Source organism: Schistocerca gregaria, chromosome 3, assembly GCF_023897955.1.
Source record: "Schistocerca gregaria isolate iqSchGreg1 chromosome 3, iqSchGreg1.2, whole genome shotgun sequence".
NCBI lineage: Eukaryota > Metazoa > Arthropoda > Insecta > Orthoptera > Acrididae > Schistocerca > Schistocerca gregaria.
Genome location: NC_064922.1, coordinates 458,283,359 through 458,308,060, shown reverse-complemented (window position 1 = coordinate 458,308,060; position 24,702 = coordinate 458,283,359). Strand labels below are relative to the sequence as shown.

Here is a 24,702-nt window from a genome sequence, read left to right as displayed (position 1 = left end):
CCTACTATGTTACCTTCTCTCCCTTTTCCTACACTCGAATTCCAGTCACCCATGACTATTAAATTTTCGTCTCCCTTCACTATCTGAATAATTTCTTTTATTTCATCACACATTTCTTCAATTTCTTCGTCATCTGCAGAGCTAGTTGGCATATAAACTTATACTACTGTAGTAGGCGTGGGCTTCGTATCTATCTTGGCCACAATAATGCGTTCACTATGCTGTTTGTAGTAGCTTACCCGCATTCTTATTTTCCTATTCATTATTAAACCTACTCCTGCATTACCCCTATTTGATTTTGTGTTTATAACCCTGTAGTCACCTGACCAGAAGTCTTGTTCCTCCTGCCACCGAACTTCATTAATTCCCACTATATCTAACTTTAAGCTATCCATTTCCCTTTTTAAGTTTTCTAACCTACCTGCCCGATTAAGGGATCTGACATTCCACGCTCCGATCCGTAGAACGCCAGTTTTTTTTCTCCTGATAACGACATCCTCTTGAGTAGTCCCCGCCCGGAGATCCGAATGGGGGACTATTTTACCTCCGGAATATTTTACCCAAGAGGACGCCATTATCATTTAATCATACAGTAAAGCTGCATGTCCTCGGGAAATTTACGGCTGTAGTTTCCCTTTGCTTTCGGCCGTTTGCAGTACCAGCACAGCAAGGCCGTTTTGATTAATGTTGAAAGGCCAGATCAGTCAATCATCCTGACTGTTGCCCCTGCAACTACTGAAAAGGCTGCTGCCCCTCTTCAGGAACCACACGTTTGTCTGGCCTATCAACAGATACCCCTCCGTTGTGGTTGCACCTGCGGTACGTCCATCTGTATCGCTGAGGCACGCAAGCCTCCTCACCAACGGCAAGGTCCATTGTTCATGGGGGGCTTAATACCGTAGACAGTTTTAAAAGAGATGATATATCTGCTGAAACAGTAATATCTTCCTTTGGTCTGAACGCATCACTTACCCCATTACAACTAAGTTGCATTCTTTCTCACCATACCTTCACTTTCCAAAGACCCCTCCAGGTGCAGACTAAATTTCTTCTTAGAACTCGATATGTTATACAATATTATAGCCGGCCGCTGTGACCGAGCGGTTCTAGGCACTTCAGTCCGGAATCGCGCTGCTGCTACGGTCGCAGCTTCGAACCCTGCCTTGGGCATGGATGTGTGTGGTGTCCTTAGGTTAGTTACGTCTAAAAAGTTCTAAGTCTATGGGACCGATAAACTCAAATGTTAAGTCTCACAGTGCTTAGAGCCATTTGAAAAATATCATATTTGCACACACCGCAAACACATGTTACACTTAGCGTTCGGAAAGTACCGTTACGACCTTCTAGGACTTGTGGAATGGAGTGAATAGATAATATTTTGAATACGACCCTAAGTCCGGTAAAGTTCTGTACCAGTTCTACGACGGTTTCATTTCAGGTGTGTAATGCGTCCAAGTCGGCTGAGGGAAAGCGAAAATTGGTAGTAGGGTAGATAGGATGACGCATACCACGTCAGACGGTCACCTGTTGTCACTCAATATGAGTGAAGTTAAGTTTACGAGACTTCTGTAGAGACAGAGAAATATCTGCTGGTGCGAGTTCTGACCGCTGTATTAGAAAGTGGTCACCAGGAGGGATGCCGAGTGTGTAGCAGAACATGCTTCGTAGGTACAATGTCTGAAAGAACGTTGATGGTAGCCATTCCCAGCAGCTGTTGTAATGCATCAGTACTGTTCTGCACTTTCAGCACTTCTTTTTTTGCTTTGGGATAATGTAAACAAGTAATGTTTAAGTGTTAATACAAAATAAATAGGCTTAAGTGGTAAATGGATTTGTAGTTACGTTTCCTTTCGAACTAATCATCTTCATCTTTTAAGACTGATTATGCCTTTCAGCTTTCAGTCTGGAGCATAGCTCCCCTTGTAAAATTCATCCATGATCCCCTATTCAGTGCTATCATTGGTGCCTCTTCTGATGTTAAACCTATTACTTCAAAATCATTCTTAACCGAATCCAGGTACTTTCTTCTTGGTCTGCCCCGACTCCTCCTACCCTCTGCTGCTGAACCCATGAGTCTCTTGGGTAATCTTGCTTCTCCCATGCGTGCAACATGACCCCACCATCTAAGCCTGTTCGCCGTGACTACATCTATAGTGTTCATTCCCAGTTTTTCTTTGATTTCCTCATTGTGGACACCCTCCTGCCATTGTTCCAATCTACTAGTACCTGCAGTCATACTAGCTACTTTCATATCCGTAACCTCAACCTTGTTGATAAGGTAACCTGAATCCACCCAGCTTTCGCTCCCATACAACAAAGTTGGTCGAAAGATTGAACGGTGCACACATAACTTAGTCCTGGTACTGACTTCCTTCTTGCAGAAGAGAGTAGATCGTAGCTGAGCGCTCACTGCATTAGCTTTGCTACACCTCGCTTCCAGTTCTTTCACAATGTTGCCATCCTGTGAGAATATGCATCCTAAGTACTTGAAACCGTCCACCTGTTCTAACTTTGTTCCTCCTATTTGGCACTTAATCCGTTTATATCTCTTTCCCACTGACATTACTTTTGTTTTGGAGATGCTAATCTTCATACGATAGTCCTTACATTTCTGCTCTAGCTCTGAAATATTACTTTGCAAACTTTCAATCGAATCTGCGATCACAACTAAGTCATCGGCATATGCGAGACTGCTTATTTTGTGTTCACATATCTTAATCTCACCCAGCCAGTCTATAGTTTTCAACATATGATACATAAATAATATGAACAACAGTGGAGACAGGTTGCAGCCTTGTCTTACCCCTGAAACTTCTCTGAACCATGAACTCAATTTACCGTCAACTCTAACTGCTGCCTGACTATCCATGTAAAGACCTTTAATTACTTGCAAAAGTTTGCCTCCTATTCCATAATCTCGTAGAACAGACAATAACTTCCTCCTAGGAACCCTGTCATATGCCTTTTCTAGATCTATAAAGCATAGATACAGTTCCCTGTTCCACTCATCACTTCTCCATTATTTGCTGTAAGCTAAAGATCTGGTCCAGACAACCTCTAAGAGGCCTAAACCCACACTGATTTTCATCCATTTGGTCCTCAACTAATACTCGCACTTTCCTTTCAACAATACCTGAGATGATTTTACCCACAACGCTGATTAAAGAGATACCTCTGTAGTTGTTACAATCTTTTCTGTTTCCATCTTTAAAGATTGGTGTGATTACTGCTTTTGTCCAGTCTGATGGAACCTGTCCTTTTGAACTGTTATCTAATAATTGTACTGCATCGTGACTAATTCAATTCCTTAAGAAGTGGATGAGTTAAATATCTGAATTGCAACGGTACATTTCCGGGCATGGATTCCTATTCAAATATTATGTACTCACACCCCTCTACCAGTCGTAGAAGTCTGTAACGGGAATTTGCTAACACCCTGTATATGCTGCTATCACTATCGCTATTACAATTATAATAATTAAAATTATATTTTTATTGTTATTACGAGTATTAGTGTTACTAGTAATAGAAGTAGTACTATTCTTAACGCCATTAGTCAGTATTGTTAGTCACATTGTCAAGATACAAATGCCAGTCAAATGAAAACGAGATGGAAGAAAAGTAAGTAAACTGTTTATTATTTTAAAAATAATCGCCATAATCGTAACACATTTATACCAACGTGAGATAAGATGGTCAATGCTTTCACGGAAAAATGTTTGCGTTCGTCTACGGAGCCTTGGTTGTTCCCAGGCGTGCACCTCTTCGTCCGAAGCAAATCACGGCCACGAGTGTCTGTCTTCAGGGCCCCACAACTTTGGAAATCATATGGGGAGCGATCAGAACTGTATGGAGACTTCTGCAGCGTAATTGAAACAATCTGCCAACAAAATGGCCGCTGCATGTTGCCAACGTCGTTTCGACCATGCTGCAGAAGCTTCGCTGAGGAGCCGTTATACATCCTCCTCCGTGCGATTTCCATGTTTTTGGAGGCCTGGAGAAACACACGCGTGACCGTTGATTTGCTTCCGACGGAGATGTGCATGTTTGGTTAGAAACATGGTTCAGTAGTCAACTGCAGACATTTTTCCATTAAGGCATTGACCGTCGTTTCTCACAGTGGGATAACTATATTCAGAGTTGCGGTGATTACTTTTGAAATAATAAACAGCGTACTAACTCTTTCCATCTGTCCCGTATCCATTTGACTGCCCCTTATGTATTTAAAATTGGTTACAAATTATATATTATTCTGTCACCACCATTTTAATATCATTTAGCAATTTAAATTTCTATCTAGCTTATGTGATTTTGATTTAAGAAGTACTGTATGTGTGAAGCCCTGATTCGACGTAAGGGGAATCCTGAATGCCCAGATAAGGCGCCCTCTGTATTGTATTGTATTGTATTGTATTAAACCAGGGACCTAGAAACGACGGACAGGCCTCGTTCCTCTGTAGCCCTCAGAAGTTCACAACTCCACAACAGGCCGTAGCAGTCCACCCACACCACAGCCGCCCCACACCGAACCCAGGGTTATTGTGCGGTTCGGCCCCCCGGACCCCCCGGGAATGTCTCATACCAAATTAGTGTAACCCCAAATGTTTGCGTGGTAGAGTAATGGTCGTGCGTGTGTGTGTGTACGTGGAAACGGTGTTTGCGCAGCAATCACCGAAAGAGTGTAACTGAGACGGAAGAAGGGGAACCAGCCCGCATTCGCCGAGGTAGATGGAAAACCTCCTTAAAAACCATCAACAGGCTGGCTGGCCTGCACACCGCGCCTCGACACTAATCCGCCGGGCAGATTCGAGCCAGGGACCGGCACGCCTTTCCGCTCGAGAAGCAGCGCGTTACACTCAACACCAACGTAAACCTTTTTTTTTTTGTTTACATTGTTTTTCCCTAGTCGATTACAGCTCCAAATATTTTGCTCAATATTTGCGGTTCGAATGTTATTGGTTTTCCCTCATCTGTAATCATAAACGAGAAAGCTCCGCACCCATAGAATAGACTGGTCATAAGACTTCGCTCGAGGCGTTTGAAATTCGATTTGCACCTGCTACACATGCCTCTGCTTCTGTATCAGTTTTATTGGCTGTGCTAAAGGACCTACCCGTGCGTTTCAAGCGGTCAACCCTTTTGAAGGTTAATCTGCCGGCATCCAGTTACGTATTAATTGGGTTTTTTCCTACTACTCAACAAGTTCTCACTCTTTTCCTCAGTAACATGCAACCTTGTTTCGTCCAGGAATTTCATAACAATGTTTCATTATTCTGATAACTTATATCCTGGAATAACTTAATGGTGCTAAGTCACTCAAGTAGGTGAATCTAGGGAAATTTAAACCCAGCTTAAGGTTTCCTTTCGGGTCAGTTTTGATTAATTAGCTTGCAATATTCTCTAAGATGATGATAGCACAGGTGGTATCTTCTTGTTTCAGCACAGTGTACAATTAAAATTTTTAATTTCTACTGCTGGTACCTTTATGCGGCAAAATGTTTCTTCTACACTCCGTTTATCTAATCTAATTTTAAGGAAGTTCGTATTCTGCGATCATGGTTAGTAATGTCGTTTGATGCAGGAGTTTTTGAAATATGCAAACAGTATATGGAAATCTATATTCAATTCCTACGTATGCTCTATTATTTATAACCGAAGAGATAAACCAGCACGGAACTGGCCTTGCCGAATTCCTCTCCTTTTGTCGTACAAATAGGGCCATTTTTTCTAAATGAAATGTTCGCTATAAAACTATTTCTAATCAGTAGGAATTCCTATTTGTGCTCTATTATGTATAGCTGAAAAGACAAACCAATGAGGGACTGTTTTTGCGCAATTCCTCTCTTTTTGTCGTACAAAATCGGGTCATTTTTTTTTAAATTGAAATATTCGGTCTAAAACTGAGCATTTCTAATTAGTAGGAACGATTTCCTTCTCTCAAACAGCTTCTATTACAGGCCAAAGCTCTGAACTTAGTTGTGGACTTTCAATTTTAAAGCTTCAGCAAAACTTTGATAATCGCCATATGCTTTGTTAATCTTTAGTTTCTTTATCACTTGCTGCATTTTTTTCTATAATGGATGGGTGAGTGATGGATGGATGACTTGTATATCAGCTGTATCTGAGACAACAGATTTAAAGTAGGAACGTAGATGACTGCTTTTTCGTGGCTATGGAAATTAATATATTTGTATGAATTCTAAATGAACCGATTTTGCTACGTTTCGAGGAAGTTGCTATGCACAATGTTTGCATTACAGATGATTTCGTAATCCACGAAGCATTAGTGTAAGATGCTGTTTAACAGGAAACAGCTCAAAATGCGACTTTCCATCATAATTCATTGGCACCACAGGCGGAGAAAGAGATGAACGCCTACAGGCTGCAAAATCGGCAACACGCCTGACACAGTGGCTCATTGAGATCCGTGGAACCAGGATGAGTAATGCCTGTAAAGAATATGTCCACTTACAGGAAACCTCACACTATTTTGAGTTTTGCCGTTGGTGTACGGATGTAAGCTATACCAGCCAACCTTACATGAAACGTCAGTACTTCAAGGTAGAACACATGAAACAAAGGTAAATTGAAAATACAAATTTTCTGTAACGTCACATTTATTATTCTCCCCATGAAGCGTTTTAGGAGACTATGTCTCCATCATCTCGTGCTATTATGTCGATTAAAAAGGCATGGTCGACGGTACGTATGTGTTTTTCTCGACTTCTGGCAACTTTAGTGCTGCTTTTTCAGTCATAATTGCATCATATAATCTTTCTATAAACTCCCCAATAGAATACTCTTTCTCTGCCTAATAATCTATCTAAGAAGCTCGATTTACAGAAAGTTTGCGATTTAAATAAGACTGGAAGAGCAGCCGGTGATCATTGAAAACTTTCAAATCTGTTTAAGTTACCCAAAAGTAGAACATAAAAGTCGCCCATGCCTTTATGCCATAAAACCACTCTATGATGGTGGGGGCATAAACCTCCGAAAGGCGTAGTGGGAAGAACAATGAATGCGATTACAGTAGATTTTATCTGATTTTTGTCTGATCACTTCCAAACTTCAAATGATCCCACGAGCGTACTGCCATTCGATTGTAGTCTCTTTGCCGCCCAGGCTGTTTTTAATGCTTCAAGTCTTCCGACTAGTGTGATACCATCTGCCACAAGTTTCTCGACAGTTACACAATCTCTTCATCCCAAATTAGCACATAGTGCTGTGAATGCCAGACTACCAATACCGTTGAAGGCAGTTGTGTACAACATAATGTATCACACCTATACGACAACCTAGCGAATCTAATAATGTGTAAAACTGCCTTTACACAATCTATTCCAAAGAATATATCAATACGAAGGACTTGGCCCCCCACTTCTAACTATTGGTACGGTTCGTAGGCTTCCGCAGCTATTGTCTACTCTAGTAAGTGATTGTTAGCCGTGGTCGAGGGGCAGCCGGCACGGTAGCTCTGCGTGTTCTGTCAGAGAGCCGGTTGGCCTCTGTAATAATAAACTGAGTGGAAGGATCAACCACCGAACTTGAACAGGATGTCTTGCGACGTCCGCAACGACCAAACCGACCAAACACTACGGAAAAAAAGTGTAGCGTCTTTGATTCATAATCAAAACGTCTTCGGTCCCGGGTTCGATCCCCACCATGGCTTAAATTTTGATAAATAATCAGCATTGGCGGCCGAAGACTTCCGGCATAAGAAGTCAGCCTCCTTCTGCCAACGGCCTTGTCAAAGAGGGCGGAGGAGTGGATAGAGGTTCACGACATGTAGCCTGTAGTTGAAGAAGTGTCATGATGATCTCTCCATTGGCAAAATATTCCGGAATAGTCCTCCATTCGGATCTCCGGGAAGGGACTGCCAAGGGGGAGGTTACCATGAGAAAAAGATTGAATAATAAACGAAACGATAACGTTCTAAAACTCGGGGCGTGGAATGTCAGAAGCTTGACGTGGTAGGGAAACTAGAAAATCTGAAAAGGGAAATGCAAAGGCTCAATCTAGATATAGTAGGGGTAAGTGAAGTGAAGTGGAAGGAAGACAAGGATTTCTGGTCAGATGAGTATCGGGTAATATCAACAGCAGCAGAAAATGGTATAACAGGTGTAGGATTCGTTATGAATAGGAAGGTAGGGCAGAGGGTGTGTTACTGTGAACAGTTCAGTGACCGGGTTATTCTAATCAGAATCGACAGAAGACTAACACCGACAACGATAGTTCAGGTATACGTGCCGACGTCACAAGCTGAACATGAACAGATAGAGAAAGTGTATGAGGATATTGAAAGGGTAATGCAGTATGTAAAGGGGGACGAAAATCTAATAGTCATGGGCGACTGGAATGCAGTTGTAGGGGAAGGAGTAGAAGAAAAGGTTACAGAGGAATATGGGCTTGGGACAAGGAATGTAAGAGGAGAAAGACTAATTGAGTTCTGTAACAAGTTTCAGCTAGTAATAGCGAATACCCTGTTCAAGAATCACAAGACGAGGAGGTATACTTGGAAAAAGCCAGGAGATACGGGAAGATTTCAATTAGATTACATCTTGGTCAGACAGAGATTCCGAAATCAGATACTGGACTGTAAGGCGTACCCAGGAGCAGATATAGACTCAGATCACAATATAGTAGTGATGAAGAGTAGGCTGAAGTTCAAGACATTAGTCAGGAAGAATCAATACGCAAAGAAGTGGGATACGGAAGTTCTAAGGAATGACGAGATACGTTTGAAGTTCTCCAACGCTATAGATACAGCAATAAGGAATAGCGCAGTAGGCAGCACAGTTGAAGAGGAATCGGCATCTCTAAAAAGGGCCATCACAGAAGGAAAACATAAGTACAAAGAAGGTAGCTGCAAAGAAATATGGGTAACAGAAGAAATACTTCAGATGATTGATGAAAGGAGGAAGTACAAACATGTTCCGGGAAAATCAGGAATACAGAAATACAAGTCGCTGAGGAATGAAATAAATAGGAAGTGCAGGGAAGCTAAGACGAAATGGCTGCAGGAAAAATGTGAAGACATCGAAAAAGGTATGATTGTTGGAAGGACAGACTCAGCATACAGGAAAGTCAAAACAACCTTTGGTGACATTAAAAGCGACGGTGGTAACGTTAAGAGTGCAACGGGAATTCCACTGTTAAATGCAGAGGAGAGAGCAGATAGGTGGAAAGATTACATTGAAAGCCTCTATGAGGGTGAAAATTTGTCTGATGTGATAGAAGAAGAAGCAGGAGTCGATTTAGAAGACATAGGGGATCCAGTACTAGTATCGGAATTTAAAAGAGCTTTGGAGGACTTACGGTCAAATAAGGCAGAAGGGAACATTAGGGGAAGTGGCAACAAAACGACTATTCACGTTGGTGTGTAAAATATATGAGTCTGGCGACATACCATCTGACTTTCGGAAAAGCATCATTCACACAATTCCGAAGACGGCAAGAGCTGATAAGTGCGAGAATTATCGCACAATCAGCTTCACAGCTCTTGCATCGAAGCTGCTTACAAGAATAATATACAGAAGAATGGAAAAGAAAATTGAGAATGCGCTAGGTGACGATCAGTTTGGCTTTAGGCAAAGTAAAGGCACGAGAGAGGCAATTCTGACGTTACGGCTAATAATGGAAGCAAGGCTAAAGAAAGATCAAGAAACGTTCATAGGATTCGTCGACCTGGAAAAAGCGTTCGCCAATATAAAATGGTGCAAGCTGATCGAGATTCTGAAAAAAGTAGGGGTAAGCTATAGGGAGAGACGGGTCATATACAATATGTACAACAACCAAGAGGGAATAATAAGAGTGGACGATCAAGAACGAAGTGCTCGTATTAAGAAGGGTATAAGACAAGGCTGTAGCCTTTCGCCCCTACTCTTCCATCTATACATCGAGGAAGCAATGATGGAAATAAAAGAAACGTTCAGGAGTGGAATTAAAATACAAGGTGAAAGGATATCAATGATACGATTCGCTGATGACATTGCTATCCTGAGTGAAAGTGAAGAAGAATTAAATGATCTGCTGAACGAAATGAACAGTCTAATGAGTACACAGTATGGTTTGAGAGTAAATCGGAGAAAGACGAAGGTAATGAGAAGTAGTAGAAATGAGAACAACGAGAAACTTAACATCAGGATTGATGGTCACGAAGTCAATGAAGTTAAGGAATTCTGCTACCTAGGCAGTAAAATAACCAATGCGGACAGAGCAAGGAGGACATCAAAAGCAGACTCGCTATGGCAAAAAAGGGATTTCTGGCCAAGAGAAGTCTACTAATATCAAATACCGGCCTTAATTTGAGGAAGAATTTTCTGAGGATGTATGTCTGGAGTACAGCATTGTATGGTAGTGAAACATGGACTGTGGGAAAACCGGAACAGAAGAGAATCGAAGCATTTGAGATGTGGTGCTATAGACGAATGTTGAAAATTAGGTGGACTGATAAGGTAAGGACTGAGGAGATTATACGCAGAATCGGAGAGGAAAGGAGTATGTGGAAAACACTGATCAGGAGAAGGGACAGGATGATAGGACATCTGCTAAGACATGAGGGAATGACTTCCATGGTACTAGAGGGAGCTGTAGAGGGCAAAAACTGTAGAGGAAGACAGAGATTGGAATACATCCAGCAAATAATTGAGGACGTAGGTTGCAAGTGCTACTCTGAGATGAAGAGATTAGCACAGGAAAGGAATTCGTGGCGGGCCGCATCAAACCAGTCAGTAGACTAATGGCCAAAAAAAAAAAAAAGGCAACAGAACATTAAACGTCCCAGAAACTACTGCCTGGCTACCAGCGACTCCAGCCTAGTCGACTGTGTTTACGCCAGTCAACAGCGCCACTTGACCCGGATAAAGCATAAACAGTGGTCGCGAGAGAACTGCCGCCCGTCCTTTACGCTTCGATGCAAGAAAGCATTATCCATAAGCAAAAGCTGCCGATTTGCTGTTGCCTACCAATTACCTAGAAGAGTTTTCTTCAGATCACCTACCAGAACAGCACAACCAATAGATTGTTGTACAACCATCCCTAACCATAGCACCTCATTTCCAATCGTCCAATGACAGCCCAGATATGTGACAATAGCCGTCAGATAACCGAAATAGGACTTAAAGGAAGTCATTCAAAAGTGTCCAGCACCAAGAAAACCACTGCGTAATCGGACGAAACGTCGGCAGCTCATCTGGTTTAGTGCTTTATAGTGAATGGTATAATACATGAAATTATTTTATTCAATATTAGTACTCAGAATTATCTCCATCCATTGTGAAGAGGGTTTTGCTTCAGTCCAGCTGCCTATTCTATTTTGTTGTTGTTGTTGTGGTCTTCAGTCCAGAAACTGATTTGATGCAGTTCCCCATGCTACCCTATCCTGTGCAAGCTTCTTCATCTCTAAGTACCTACTGGAGCCTACATCCTTCTTAGTTTGCTTAGTATATTCATCTCTTGTTCTCTCTCTACGATTTTTACCCTCCACGCTGCCCTCCAATACTAAATTGATGATCCCATCATGCCTCAGAACATGTCCTACCAACCGATCACTTATTCTAGTCAAGTTGTGCCACAAATTCTTCTACTCTCAAATTCTATACTGTACCTTCTTATTAGTTACATGATGTCCCTGTCTAATCTTCAGCATTCTTCACTAGCACCACATTTCGAAAGAATCTATTCCCCTCTTGTCTAAACTATTCATAGTCCTTGTTTCACTTCCATAAATGGGTACACTCCATACAAATACTTTCAGAAAAGACTTCCTGACACTAAAATCTATACACCATGTTAACAAATTTCTCTTCTTCACTAACGCTTTCCCTGTCGTTGCCAGTCTACGTTTTATATTCTCTCTACTTTGATGGGTCAGAGATTTTCTCTGCCTCGTGATGGCTGGGTGTTGTGTGATGTACTTAGGTTAGTTAGTTTTAAGTAGTTCTAAGTTCTAGGGGACTGATGACCATAGATGTTAAGTCCCATAGTGCTCAGAGCCATTTGAAACATTTGAATCTACTTTGACCATCATCAGCTGTTTTGCTCACAAACAGCAGAACTCATGTACGACTTAAAGTGTCTCATTTCCTAATCTAATTCCCTCAACATCACCTGATTTAAATCGACTACATTCCATTATCCTCATTTTACTTTTCTTGATGTTCAGCTTGCATCCTCCGTTCAAGACAGAGGCCATTCTGTTCAACTGCTCTTCATGGTCCTTTGCTGTCTCTGACAGAATTACAATGTCATCGGCTAACTTCAAAGTTTTAATTTCTTCTCCATGTACTGTAATTCCTACTCCAAATTTTTGTTTTGTTTCTTTTATTGCTTGCTCAATATACGGATTGAATAACAGCGAGGATAGGCTACAACCCTGTGTCACTCCCTACCAAACCTATGTCTCTGTCATGTCACTCAACTCTTGTAACTGTGATCTGGTTTCTGTGCAAACTGTAAATAGCCTTTCGTTCCCTATAACCTGCCACTTTCAGAATTTCAAAGAGAATATTCCAGACAACATTGTCAAAAGCTTTCTCTATGTCTACAGATGCTAAGAACGTAGTTTTGCCTTTCCTTAATCTATCTTCTAAAATAAGTCGTAGGGTCAGTATTGACTCACGTGTTCCAACATTTCTACCGAATCCAAACTGATCTTTCCCAAGATCGGCTTCTACCAATTTTTCCATGCGTCTGTAAAGAATTCGTTTTAGTATTTTGCAGCTGTCGCTTATTAAACTGATTGTTCGTTAATTTTCACATCTGTCAACACCTGCTTTCTTTGGGATTAGAATTATTATATTCTTCTTGAAGTCAGAAGGTATTTCGCCCGTTTCATACATCTTGCTCACCAGATGGTAGAGTTTTGTCAGGGCTGACTCTCCCAAGGCTATCAGTAGTTCCAACGGATTTTTGTCTACTCCCGGGGCCTTGTTTCCACTCAGATTTTTCAGTGCTCTGTCTAACTCGTCACACAGTATCATATCTCCCATTTCGTCTTCATCTACATTCTCTTCCATTTCCAGAATATTGCCCTCAAGTATGTCGCCCTTGAATAGAGCCTCTACATACTCCTTCCACCTTTCTGCTTTCCCTTCGTTGCTTAGAAACGATTTTCCATCTGAGTTCTTGATTTTGTTATAAATGGTTCTCTTTTCTCCAAAAGTCTCTTTAATTTTCCTGTTGGCAGTATCTATCTCACCCCTAATGATATATACCTCTACACCTTTACATTTGTTCTCTAGCCATCATTGGGTAGCCATTTTGCACTTCCTGTCAGTCTAATTTTTGTGACGTTTGTATTCCTTTTTGCCTCCTTCATTTACTGCATTTTTATATTTTCTCCTTTCATAAATTAAATTCAATATCTCTTATGCTACGCAAGGATTTCTGCTAGCCCCCGTCTTTTTACCTGCCTCTGCTACCTTCGCTATTTCATCTCTCAATGCTACCCATTCTTCTACTGTATTTTTTTCTCCGGTTCTTGTCAATCGTTCCCTAATGCTCTTTCTGAAACTCTACAAAATCTGGTTCTCTCATTTCACCCAGGTCCCATGTCCTAAAATTCATAACTTTGTGTAGTTTCTTTATTTTTAGTCTACAGTTCATAACCAATAGGTCAGAGTCCACATCTGCCCCTGGAAGTGTCTTACAATTTAAAACCTAGTTCCTAAATCTCTGTCTTACTATTATATAATCTATCTGAAACCTTCCAGTGTCTCCAGTCCTCTTCCGCGTGTACAGCCTTCTTTCATGATTCTTATACCAAGTGTTAGCTACGATTAAGTTATGCTCTGTGCAAAATTCTACCAGGCGGCTTCCTCTTTCGTTCCTTACTCCCATTCCACCCACTACTTTTCCTTCGGTTCCTCTTCCTATTATCGAATTCCAATCCTCCATGACTATTAAATTTTCATCTCCCTTCACTATCTGAATGATTTCTTTTATCTCATCATACATTTCTTCAATCTCTTCGTCATCTGCCATATAAACGTGTACTACTGTGGTAGGCGTAGGCTTCGTATCTATCTTGGCTACAATAATGCATTCACCAGCTGTTCGTTGTAGCTTACCGGTGCTCTTATTTTTTTTATTAATTATTAAACCTATTCCTGCATTACCCACATTTCGATTTTGGATTTGTAACCCTGTATTTCCCTGACCAGAGGTCTTGTTCCTCATGTCACCGAAATTCACAAATTCCCATTATATCTACTTTTAACATATCCATTTCCCTTTTTAAATTTTTTTAACCTACCTGCCCGATTAAGGGATCTGACATACCACACGCAGAACTGTAGAACGCCAGTTTTATTTCTCCTGATAATGATGTCCTCCTGAGTAGTCCCTGCCCGGAGATCCGAATGGGAGACTATTTTACCAGCGGAATATTTTACCCAAAAGGACGCCATCATTATTTAACCATACAGTAAAGCTGCATGCCATCGGGAAAAATTACGGCTGTAGTTTCCCCTTGTTTTGAGCCGTTCGAAGTACCAGTACAGCAAGGCAGGTTTGGTTATGTTACAAGACCAGATCAGTCAATCATCCAGACTGTTGCCCCTGCAACTATTGAAAAGGCTGCTGCCCCTCTTCATTAACCACACGTTTGTCTGGTCTCTCAACAGATACCCCTCCGTTTTGGTTGCACCTATCCCCACCAACGGCAAGATCCATGGTTCAGAGGGGGGGGGGGGGTTGGTCGTCTATTTTAGGTCGTCTATTTTAGGTTTTCAAAAAATTCTTTTCATCGCCGATTCCACAGAAGACATCTACATATCTTTCTTGTCTACCGTCCTTCTGTAACAACGTAACCCAAACGTTCCGATTCTCTTCCTTTTGTGTTTTCCCAAGCCCGTGATTCTCCTCCACTCAATATTGGACTCCAAACGTACGTTATCAGAGAATACATCATCTAATTAAGGCCGATAATTGATACTTGTAGACTTCTTTAACGAGTAATGCCGTCTTTGCTTGCTATGAGGTGACCGTATCCTCACAAGTTTCTAATAAAGAGATGATTGAAATTCTTTCTATTTAAATGAATAGTTTGCTCCCGATCACAGTGCCCCCTTAACGTAGTTGACTGTAAAAGTACCATAAAGAAAATAATTGTTCTGAAGAGTATTGCGCTTCTATGATGATCAGGTGAAAGGCGCATGTTTCGTTGCTTGCTGTAAACTTGATCACAGCGTGGAACGCCGGTAGAGACTCCTGGCTGAAGGGATGCGACTTCATTGCGCGTCGAACGGCAGCAACGAGAGCAGAGTTGGGTATGGATTTCATGGGAGTGCGTGCAAAGGATTGATAAGCAGGGGACAAGCATTGTAAGTAGAAATAATGAAACACGTACAGAAGTTATTTCAGCGTTTCTCGAAGTGTCGAATATGGTCGATTAAGGCTCACAGTTGATACCAGTTTTTTTACGGTAGCAGCTGGTGCCAAGAAGCAAAGTGAACAATAATTCACTCAACCATGATTCACTTTTATTGCAATAATGCAGGTAAAATAAAGAACATTATTCGCATGTTCCAAAAACCATCACTTCAATTGTAGAAGGCAGATCAAGACACACTTTAACATAAAAAGTAAGGGATTCTGTGTTCAAGAATAGTCATTGTATGTCGCAGATTCTTTCACTTTCACCTTTTGCAGTCAGATTTCATAATAAAAAAATAAAACCGTTATACAGATAGTTCTTATAGTACAGAACAAACATTCAAAAAGTTGTGTAACTGTTTAATTGTAGACAAAATTGCGTTAATAGCTTCACCTCTCAGAATCGCAGTTATGGTATTCTCTGATAGTTTGATTTCCATACCTGTAGCACTTCCTCCATCAAGAATTATTTTGCTTCCAAGATAGCAGGGTTCCTCCACTTTGTATATTATGCGGCTCCCAGTTTGGATAAACGCGTTACTACTTTCATTTCTGTTGCTCTTCAATACTTGCTTCGTTCTTCGGTTTACTTAAAACCAAAATTTGTACTCAGTAGACTGATCACTCCTTTTAATAGCTTCTTTTATTTTTCTTCATTTGCACAGATAATTGCAATGTCATGACTGAATCTTATCATTCACTTCCGTTACATTTTATTATTTCTCAAATTTGCTTTTATTTTCGTCCTTGTCTCTTAATATACTATTTTAACAATAGAGAATAAAGGCTAAATAACTGCCATTCATCTTTTTAATCCAACCATTTTTCTCTAGGTCACCGGTCTTGTTGTTTCCTTTTAGTTCTCGTACACATATTTTACCTGTCTTCGTCTACAATCTACACCAATTTTTATTATGACTTCATACATCTTGCACCACTTTCCATTATCAAACCTTTTTCTAGATCAGCAAACTCTATTTTTTTTGTCTTGTCTCCATTATCAAATGCAACGTCAGAATTACCTTTCCTTTCCTAAAATCAAACTCGTTCTCATCTAACAGATCAACTTTCTCTGTCAGCAACTTGAATGTATGAGTTATTATCTTAATTGTGCGATTTATTAGCATTCGAAAGGGAGAGGGTGGGTAAGTCCGATGGTACATCTCCAGTCGCATCTATTCTGCACATTTATTTGAATAATAGTTTCGTTGCCAGTTACCTCAGTCGTTTAAAAATTCCACTTAAATTTTTAACTACTGGTATCTGTTGTTTGATTTCAACGCTGTCAAAGCTCTGTCACCACATTAGATCTGCAGACTCTCTATCCCTACCCAACCCACCCAACCCCCACCCCGACCCTCTTCCATTACCTTCGTAGAGACTCACAGTACCCTCTTTTCGTATATCTGCTCTCTCATGCGCAATTACGCCCATTTCCCAACGATTTGAATATTGTGTGTCCAACGCACACAACACGCAGTCCGAGTCAACGTTCTCGAGATACTTTGATGCAGAACAGTAGATTAAACGCATGCTGGAATTAATAGAATTAATTTGCAGAACTACCTCCTAAATTCACTGTGTTTGTACAATTATTCAGCAACATCTGAGATTGACGTCTACAATAAATGTAACTGACATGATATTTGTAGATTCCTTTCCATGTGCGAAATCATAGTAAATCATTTACTAATTTTTTCCGTCCTTCTTCAGTATCAGAACACTACTTTTCTCAGTGTCTCCTGATGGAAATATGTCTTGGATATTGGAACGAAAACTTAATTGCCATACCTTGTGGCTTCATCACATTCAGACAATAACCAAATCCCCTCGGGTATTAAGCAGACTAAACATCAAGAGATGTCTACATTGGATCGATCACGTGTTTTATGTGACGTCCTTTGTCAATCGGAAGCGTCGGCTTGTTTCCCCATTACAAAATGAAATTATTTTTTAATGTGGAATTTGTCGTGCCTGTCCGATAGATGGTACCAAATTAGTCTATCGATTATTGTAGCTCAGTGTACTGTTATATAGTTATACCGACCTAGGTGACGTATGAGGCTTCCAGTAGGCAAATCGGCTCCGCTCATCGGCTCCGTGGATGATTGAGAGAGATGCCTTATGGTCTGAAGATGATCTATATAGGTTGAAACAAGCCACCATTAATAAAACATGTTTACGTCAAAACCATTTTATCGTATTTAATTTAGACCACTGTTATTTCAAATACGTCCCCGAAAATCAATAAACTGTTCAGTATTACCTTCAACCACTAACGACTGAAGATTGCTTAAATCATATAGGGAAAGTTATAGTAATCCAAGAAGATTATGACAGTATGTCGTCAACAATACATCATTATAGAGGCTCAAGCTCAGGTACGACAAGGATGGTGTAGGATGAGCGGCTGTGCTGGTTCCAACAACAACCTTACGCGTTTTACGGAAATAACAGGCATTATAAACCTGGATGGTGAATGGTGATTTGAATATTGCTCCTTCCAAAAGTGAGTGGAGAGTGTTAACCACTGCGACACTTCGCTCAGTAAAAACGAGAGAGTACCCCTTTGGTAACTCCACTTGGAATTCTACGTCATCTGGCTTCAATTATATTCCTGTTATCGACTCTATGCTATACTTTTAAATTAATAGCAGTTGTAGTTATGCAATAATTTTGCCATGTTATGGTTCAGTTTTGACTAACCCACAAATTATTAAAAGCTTCAATACGTACCTACTAATTTTGTGTATAGAGCAGCTAGATTTATTCGCAGCAACGTCACTTTTAGTGCTGGGATACTGGAAATGGTGCACAGTCATATACTAAGGAGATACTCCGGAGAGAATACGGTGTACTCATGGTAGTGAACAAGAAATTGTCAGTCGGCCTGGTATGCGTTTATTCAGGATTCTAGATCCACCGCACCAATCTCGTGATATCAGTATATGAGATACCATATAGAACATTAATGTCACAATGGGCTTATCACATGTGATGTTAATTTCTCCAAAGAAATACATACGCAATTTATAAATGTATTTTAAATCGAAAATCTGTTTAAGAAAGTTAGTCAAGGGATTTCTTTGCTTTTGTTCCAGAATCCATGATGACGATGGATGTGAAGGCGGAGACGCAGAAGAACAACTCCCCACAGGAGTGCGCCGGGTGTGGGAAGAAGATAACCGAGAGGTAAGCTTCTAAAACCACGCTGCACGAGGCTGTCACTTGACTACACAACTAGATATGACATTTGGGCCTTGAAGCTCACTGTGTGTCCTATGCTTCTTAATTGATTTATTTAAATACACTCTAAGACAGAAAAAAGCGACCCACCACGAAGAAATTATCCGAATGGGGCCGAAATAGGTAAGTGTTATGTACACGTACCTCCAAACAAAGGATTACAACTTCATAAAATTGTGTAATTTATTCAGGAGAAAGTCAGTAACGGGTAGGTCATCTCTAGCCCCTATGTAAGCAGTTATTCGGGTTGGCATTGATTGGCAGAGTTGTTAGATGTCTTCCAGAAGGTCGTCGCGCCGAATTCTGGCCAGTTGGCGCGTTAGATAGTCAAAATCGCGATATGGTTGGAGGGCCTTTCCACAATGATCCAAAAGTTCTCAATTGGGGAGAGATCCGACTACCTTGCTGGCCAAGATATGGTGTGGTAAGCACGAAGACAAGCAGTAGAAACTCTCGCAGTGTGTAGTCGGGCGTTATCTTGCTGAAATGTAAGCCCAGGATAGCTTGCCATCAAGGGCAGCAAAACAGTGTGCAGAATATCGTTAACGTACCGTTGTGCTTTATAATTGCCGCCGATGGCAACCAAACGGGTCCTGCTACGAAATGAAATAGCACCGCAGACCATCCGTTCCGGTTGTTGGGACGAACGGCGAGCGACAATCAGGTTGGTACCCCACCGCAATTCGAGGCGTTCCCAGACATGTCTTCGGTCTGGTATGTCATTAATCAGTCCCGCTTCGAAGTGAGCGCCGATAATTAGCGAAGACGTGTCTGGAAACGCCCCAGACAGTGGTGGGATTCAATCTGAGTGTCACCCGCCATATTGCCCGACAACCAGGACTCCTTTGGTTGTCATTCGCCGAACTCTTAACAGCACAGCGGTATGTCGACGATATTCTAAGCCATCCTGTGCTTGCATTTCAGCAAGATAATGCCCGCCCGCACACTCCGAGAGTTTCTGCTACTTGTCTCCGAGCTTGCGAATCCTACTTTGGCCAGCAATGTAGCCGGATCTCTCCTCAAAGGAGAACGTTAGTGTTGTGGGCCAAGTCCTCAAACCATCTCGGCATTTTGACGATGTAACGAGCCAACTGGACGGAATTTGTCACGATATTCCCCAGGAGGCTATTCAACAATTCTATTAATCAATGCCAAACCGAATAACTGTCTTACGTCAGGGGTATAGGTGCACCAATGCGTTACTGAGTTGTTCAGTTTGTAATTTGTTTGCCTGCAGATACGCAAAACACTAACTTATTTCTATCCCATTCGGATAATTCACTCGTGTTGTGCCTTTCAGAGTCTTTTACATTAAGGATACAAGCTGTAAATTTCAGTATTATATTTTTAGAAAAGCATATGACATCAGCTGAACGATTGTACGTGTATTTTCTACCACTTTAGGTTGTTACAACCAATTACACAAAAGAAAAACGGTGTAATACTCAATTGGGGAGAGATCCAGCGAATTTTCTGGGTCTCTTGCGAAGTTGGTTGTAATAACCGAACCAGGTAGAGAATAAAAACGCAATATACAACTGATGGCAGAAATACGTTTCTCTCAAAATTTCTGAACGCTGTAGATACTTAGTCAATTACGAAAATTCTATTCGGTACTATAAACAGCCTGCTAAAAAAAGACATGGTCAGTGGTCAGTCACTTCCTACACGTACACACCATTGAAAAGTGCGTAAATGATTAGAACAGAAATTCCCTGTGGTGGGTAGAATGGCCACCAGAGTGCGGTAGTGTTGTTCGTGCTTAGTGTTGTTGACAGGCATGGAAGTTTATATAAATGACGTGGACAGCGTCAGGTCTTGAGTGAAAAGGACACACAGATTGCGAACTAACATTCCATAGATGTTTGAGGCTCAAATGCGGTTCCTCTTCGTTGAAATGATCCCACGTAATCATGTAAGACAGCGTTCTCACCACCTGCAAGAGCTTGGAAGAGGCCTTATTGTGGGTCGCGATTTGGCCGGCTAGTCAGATCGTGCAATACACTGATTTGGAAGGAATTCTGATGTGTCAGTAGCCCCGTGTTGGAATGCATAGGAACATGCGGGCAGGAATATTCGCCATCGAGGTTCCGGTCGACCATGTCTGTCCACCGCAAAGCATGATCGTACCTTTGTGTAGCAAGCATACTGTAAGCCTTTCACATCTGTATCTGCCGTTAGAGAAAAAGTAAGGGAATCCATGCATCATTCTGTGCCATCCCGCATCATTGTTCGAAGAGTTGCATCAGTGACTTGGAAATTACCATCCAATACGTGGGCTGCAGTTAAAACCACGTCATGTTTGGGGAAGTGCCAAGACGAGAAAGCTTGGGCCGTTAATGAATGGCGTCGCATTGCGTTCAGCGATCAATGAGCGTTCTGCATTACACTAGATGACCATCGCTCGTGAGTATAGTTGCGACTTGGAAAAAGATCCTTCAATGTCAATGTTTTGGAGAGACTTGCTGACTTTAGTTCATGGCTGGTAGTGATTGAGAGAACTCCTGACGGCACAACGGTGAGTCACGGACGTCTATGTCCTTAGGTCTTACTTCTCCAGCCACAGCATCATGGCGCCGTTTTTCAATAGGACTTTGCCCAAACACATACGGCACATGTTTTCAGGAACTGTCTGCGATATGACACAATGCCGTGGCCAGTAAAATCGCCAGATCTGTTCTCCATACGTAGAAATAGCTCAGATATGTACTCTGCTCCAGTTCCCACAACCAGGATATCTAAAACCAGATACAACATCAGGAGAAAATACTCCGTTTTATGATACCCTTCCCAAGCGAATCAGTGCATAAATAAAGGTCGGTGGCAGTGAAACGTCATAGTGATATGTGAGCTCATCCTGCCAACTATTTTGTCAATTTGACTCGATTTTGTTATCACTGAAATAACCTCACACGCGCTCTCATCCTGCGAAGTTCCATTTCTTTTCCTCCTCCTTTCTGGGTGCCTCATTTTTTTTCAGGCAGTGAATGTAGACTTACAGATGTATAAGCAAATAACGTTCGTACAATTCGGTCACCGAGTCACACATTCTTAGTGCAGCCCCAGCCTTAGCGTCCTGCTATGTGGTATACCTGAGAGCACTTGCTTTGTTGCAGGTACCTGCTGAAGGCGCTGGACCTGTTCTGGCACGAGGACTGCCTCAAGTGCGGCTGCTGCGACTGCCGCCTGGGGGAGGTGGGCTCCACGCTCTACACCAAGGCCGACCTCATCCTGTGCCGCCGCGACTACCTCAGGTCTGCCACTTGCTTTGTTTCAAATCCTGTTTACGAATTGGCACTAAGTTGCATTAATTTCACACTTAGCTCTATAAGTAGGGCAATACAAGAGTGTATTGTGTCTGTCAGATTTAGTTTGACCTTTCTTATCTTTGATTTGGGTCACAAGTGTGATATGCAGTTACTTATTAGTATATCATGTGTAAACCTCTTCACCTTCGCGTAACAACTACGACCTATATCTGTATGCCTGTTATCACTCTGGATCAGTCTCATTACAGTTGAATGATGTGAACTTTTTCTGCCGTATGCGTTTCACCTTTTTTTTCTTTTTTTTACTTAATAAGCATCATCAGTGACCTGACTATGTCAATATTTGTGTCAATACATTTTCTCTTACTCACTGGACATTGTACGTTGAGGACAGACAACCTCGTAGGTAGGGCTGCCACAGCTATTAGAAATAATTTTGGGTATTAATAAACCGCTTCAGCTGTAGTGGCCTAAAAATAAAGGACTAAATAAGCTGAAGCGAACACCCCAGATTGTACACTGAGGTTGTGAAAAGTTCTGGCGTTTCTTATATACTCTGACTATACAAAACATTTAAATTTCTATTTACAAATTTAGTAGTTGTAGGAAAACAGCCGTATCCAGAAAACAATTACAAAAAACCAGATGATAAACGAACACATGAATATTGACAGAAAAACCTCTCCTTATGGTAATAAAATAAATGACAAGATAAAAAAGAAATGAAAAAATATCCGTTTAGGCACTTAACTATATACTAAGAAAATACAAATTCACAGACACACACACAAGTGCGCGCGCGCACGGGACAGATGTAACAGGCACAAAGTCGAATAGTTAGCATTAATATTCAACAGCTGGCAGTAACATCCAAAAATTACATGAGTTAAATGCTAGTGCTGTGCAAATGAAACTTCGAATGGCAATAACCAGAAGAACAGCTCGAAAATTGGTACAAGATCACATATACAGCACTATCTACGGAACTGCTGAGCAGAAATTTAAAATATTGTTACGTAATACAAATACGAAATCAAATAGGGGTAATGCAGGAGTAGCTTTAATAGTGAATAGGAAAATAGGAGTGCGGGTAAGCTATTACAAACAGCATAGTGAACGCATTATTGTGGCCAAGATACACACGAAGCCCACATCTACTACAACAATGCAAGTTTATATGCCAACTAGCTCTGCCTCTGAAGTGACATCAGCTAAGAAGACTTGTACTAAGTGATCAGTGTACCTGACTAGGGGCCCTAGCCAGATGCACATTTCATTTCATTTCCTTGATAGTCGAAAATATAAGTGCAATTGATGCTGTTATTTGATTCGAGCTATCAAGGAATAGTCAATTTGGTAATGCAGGGAAGTGCAAGGAGTAACTCTGAATAGAGAGAACAGGGCTAACTGCAGCAAGTAGGTTCAAAGAAAGAGGCTTGCACAGGGAAGATTAGCGTGGAAAGCTGTGTCAAATCAGTCTTTCGACTGAACACGACTACGACAAGTCTACTGTGTACAAGCTTTGAGACTTTTGCCTCGCCTTTCTTCCGAAGATTTCGACTTACGTTGCTTGTTAGTCTCTGTTAGTCATTAATACGGGCTATACACACCTGTTACGACCGCTTCAGCATTTTTTTATGGCATCTTCCACCAAATCCGTATAATAAAGATTCAGATATTGGAGCAGTGGTCTATAACAGTTTCTATTGGAGTTGTGTATGCTGTTCGTTTAAGACATGCACTCCCATTTTCCAGGGTCATTCCAACATATCTTTGTTTTCCGTTCGGCACCCCCACGTGTAGAAGTTCTGTCAGCTGCCAAGAACGGTCATAAATTCTGCACGGCTCGCAAGTGGTGTTCCAAGACATGAAGAGCCCGGGGTGGGTCTGAGAGCAGAGCACTGCCGGCGCTGGACAGCCGCCTCGTGCGGCCGTGTTATTACAAGGGCCGCCTTATCTGTGTGATTGCAGACGGATTATACCTCCCGAGGCGGGCCAACTTGCGCGAGCAGCCATTAATAGTGAGGGATGGCGGCGCTACCCTCTGTTTGCCGCGGGCCGCCGCCGTTTTTCTTCCAAACACGAGCTCCCGTCGCTGGCACAGAGCGGACCGGCCCTCTAGCGCGCCATCCATCCTCCCACCCACACCCTACAGCCCGCAACAGAAGTATGAGCGAGCGTATTGTCTTCGTCACACTCGCTTCACTGTCGGTCGTAATTCTTGTGAGAGCAAAAGAACTTGTACCAATTACTGCGGCAGATGTATGAACAGGTCTTTCAAAAATCACGATTCACATTCTTTCGTTGCTTCGCTTATATTGTTTATTACTGCAAAATGTTTCGAAGTATAACGTCACAAGCAAGCAAAGATTGGAAAACAAAAAATTTTAACATAGATACCCATAGATCTTAAAGTAATTCTATTCTTATTGAGCGTATTTTAATTCCGTCTTTGCATGAAGAAAAACTGCATGTTTTTTGACGAAAAATGTCGGGTGAACAGCCTGGTGTGAGTGTGCATAGGACACAATATTTCGGCAATCGACCACGTTGCCATCATCAGGTGCACTGATGTACTGACCGGCGTGGGCTGGTGCCAGGAGCTGGAGGGGGATTGTCCTACATATATCTGGCGCGGGCCCACGCCGGTCAGTACATCAGCGCACCTGATGATGGCAACGAGGTCGATTGCCGAAATATTGTATCCTATGCACACTCATGCCAGGCTCTTCATCCGACATTTAGTTCCACATAAAATACGCCTAGAGAAATTGAAGAATGCAGGTTTTTTGTCACCAAACGCGTTTCGTTT

General features: G+C 41.7%; 1 protein-coding gene across 1 annotated transcript in view; it reads left to right on the top strand.

The window, feature by feature from the left end:
• LOC126355417 (LIM domain only protein 3-like) overlaps positions 1–24,702 on the top strand; it is a 1,043,148-nt gene that overhangs the window by 708,900 nt on the left and 309,546 nt on the right. Inside the window, exons 3-4 of the mRNA XM_050005721.1 lie at positions 18,477–18,567; positions 21,738–21,875. Coding sequence (XP_049861678.1) covers positions 18,482–18,567; positions 21,738–21,875 — 224 coding nt within the window. The 5' untranslated portion in view covers positions 18,477–18,481. The remainder of the gene's footprint in view (positions 1–18,476; positions 18,568–21,737; positions 21,876–24,702) is intronic.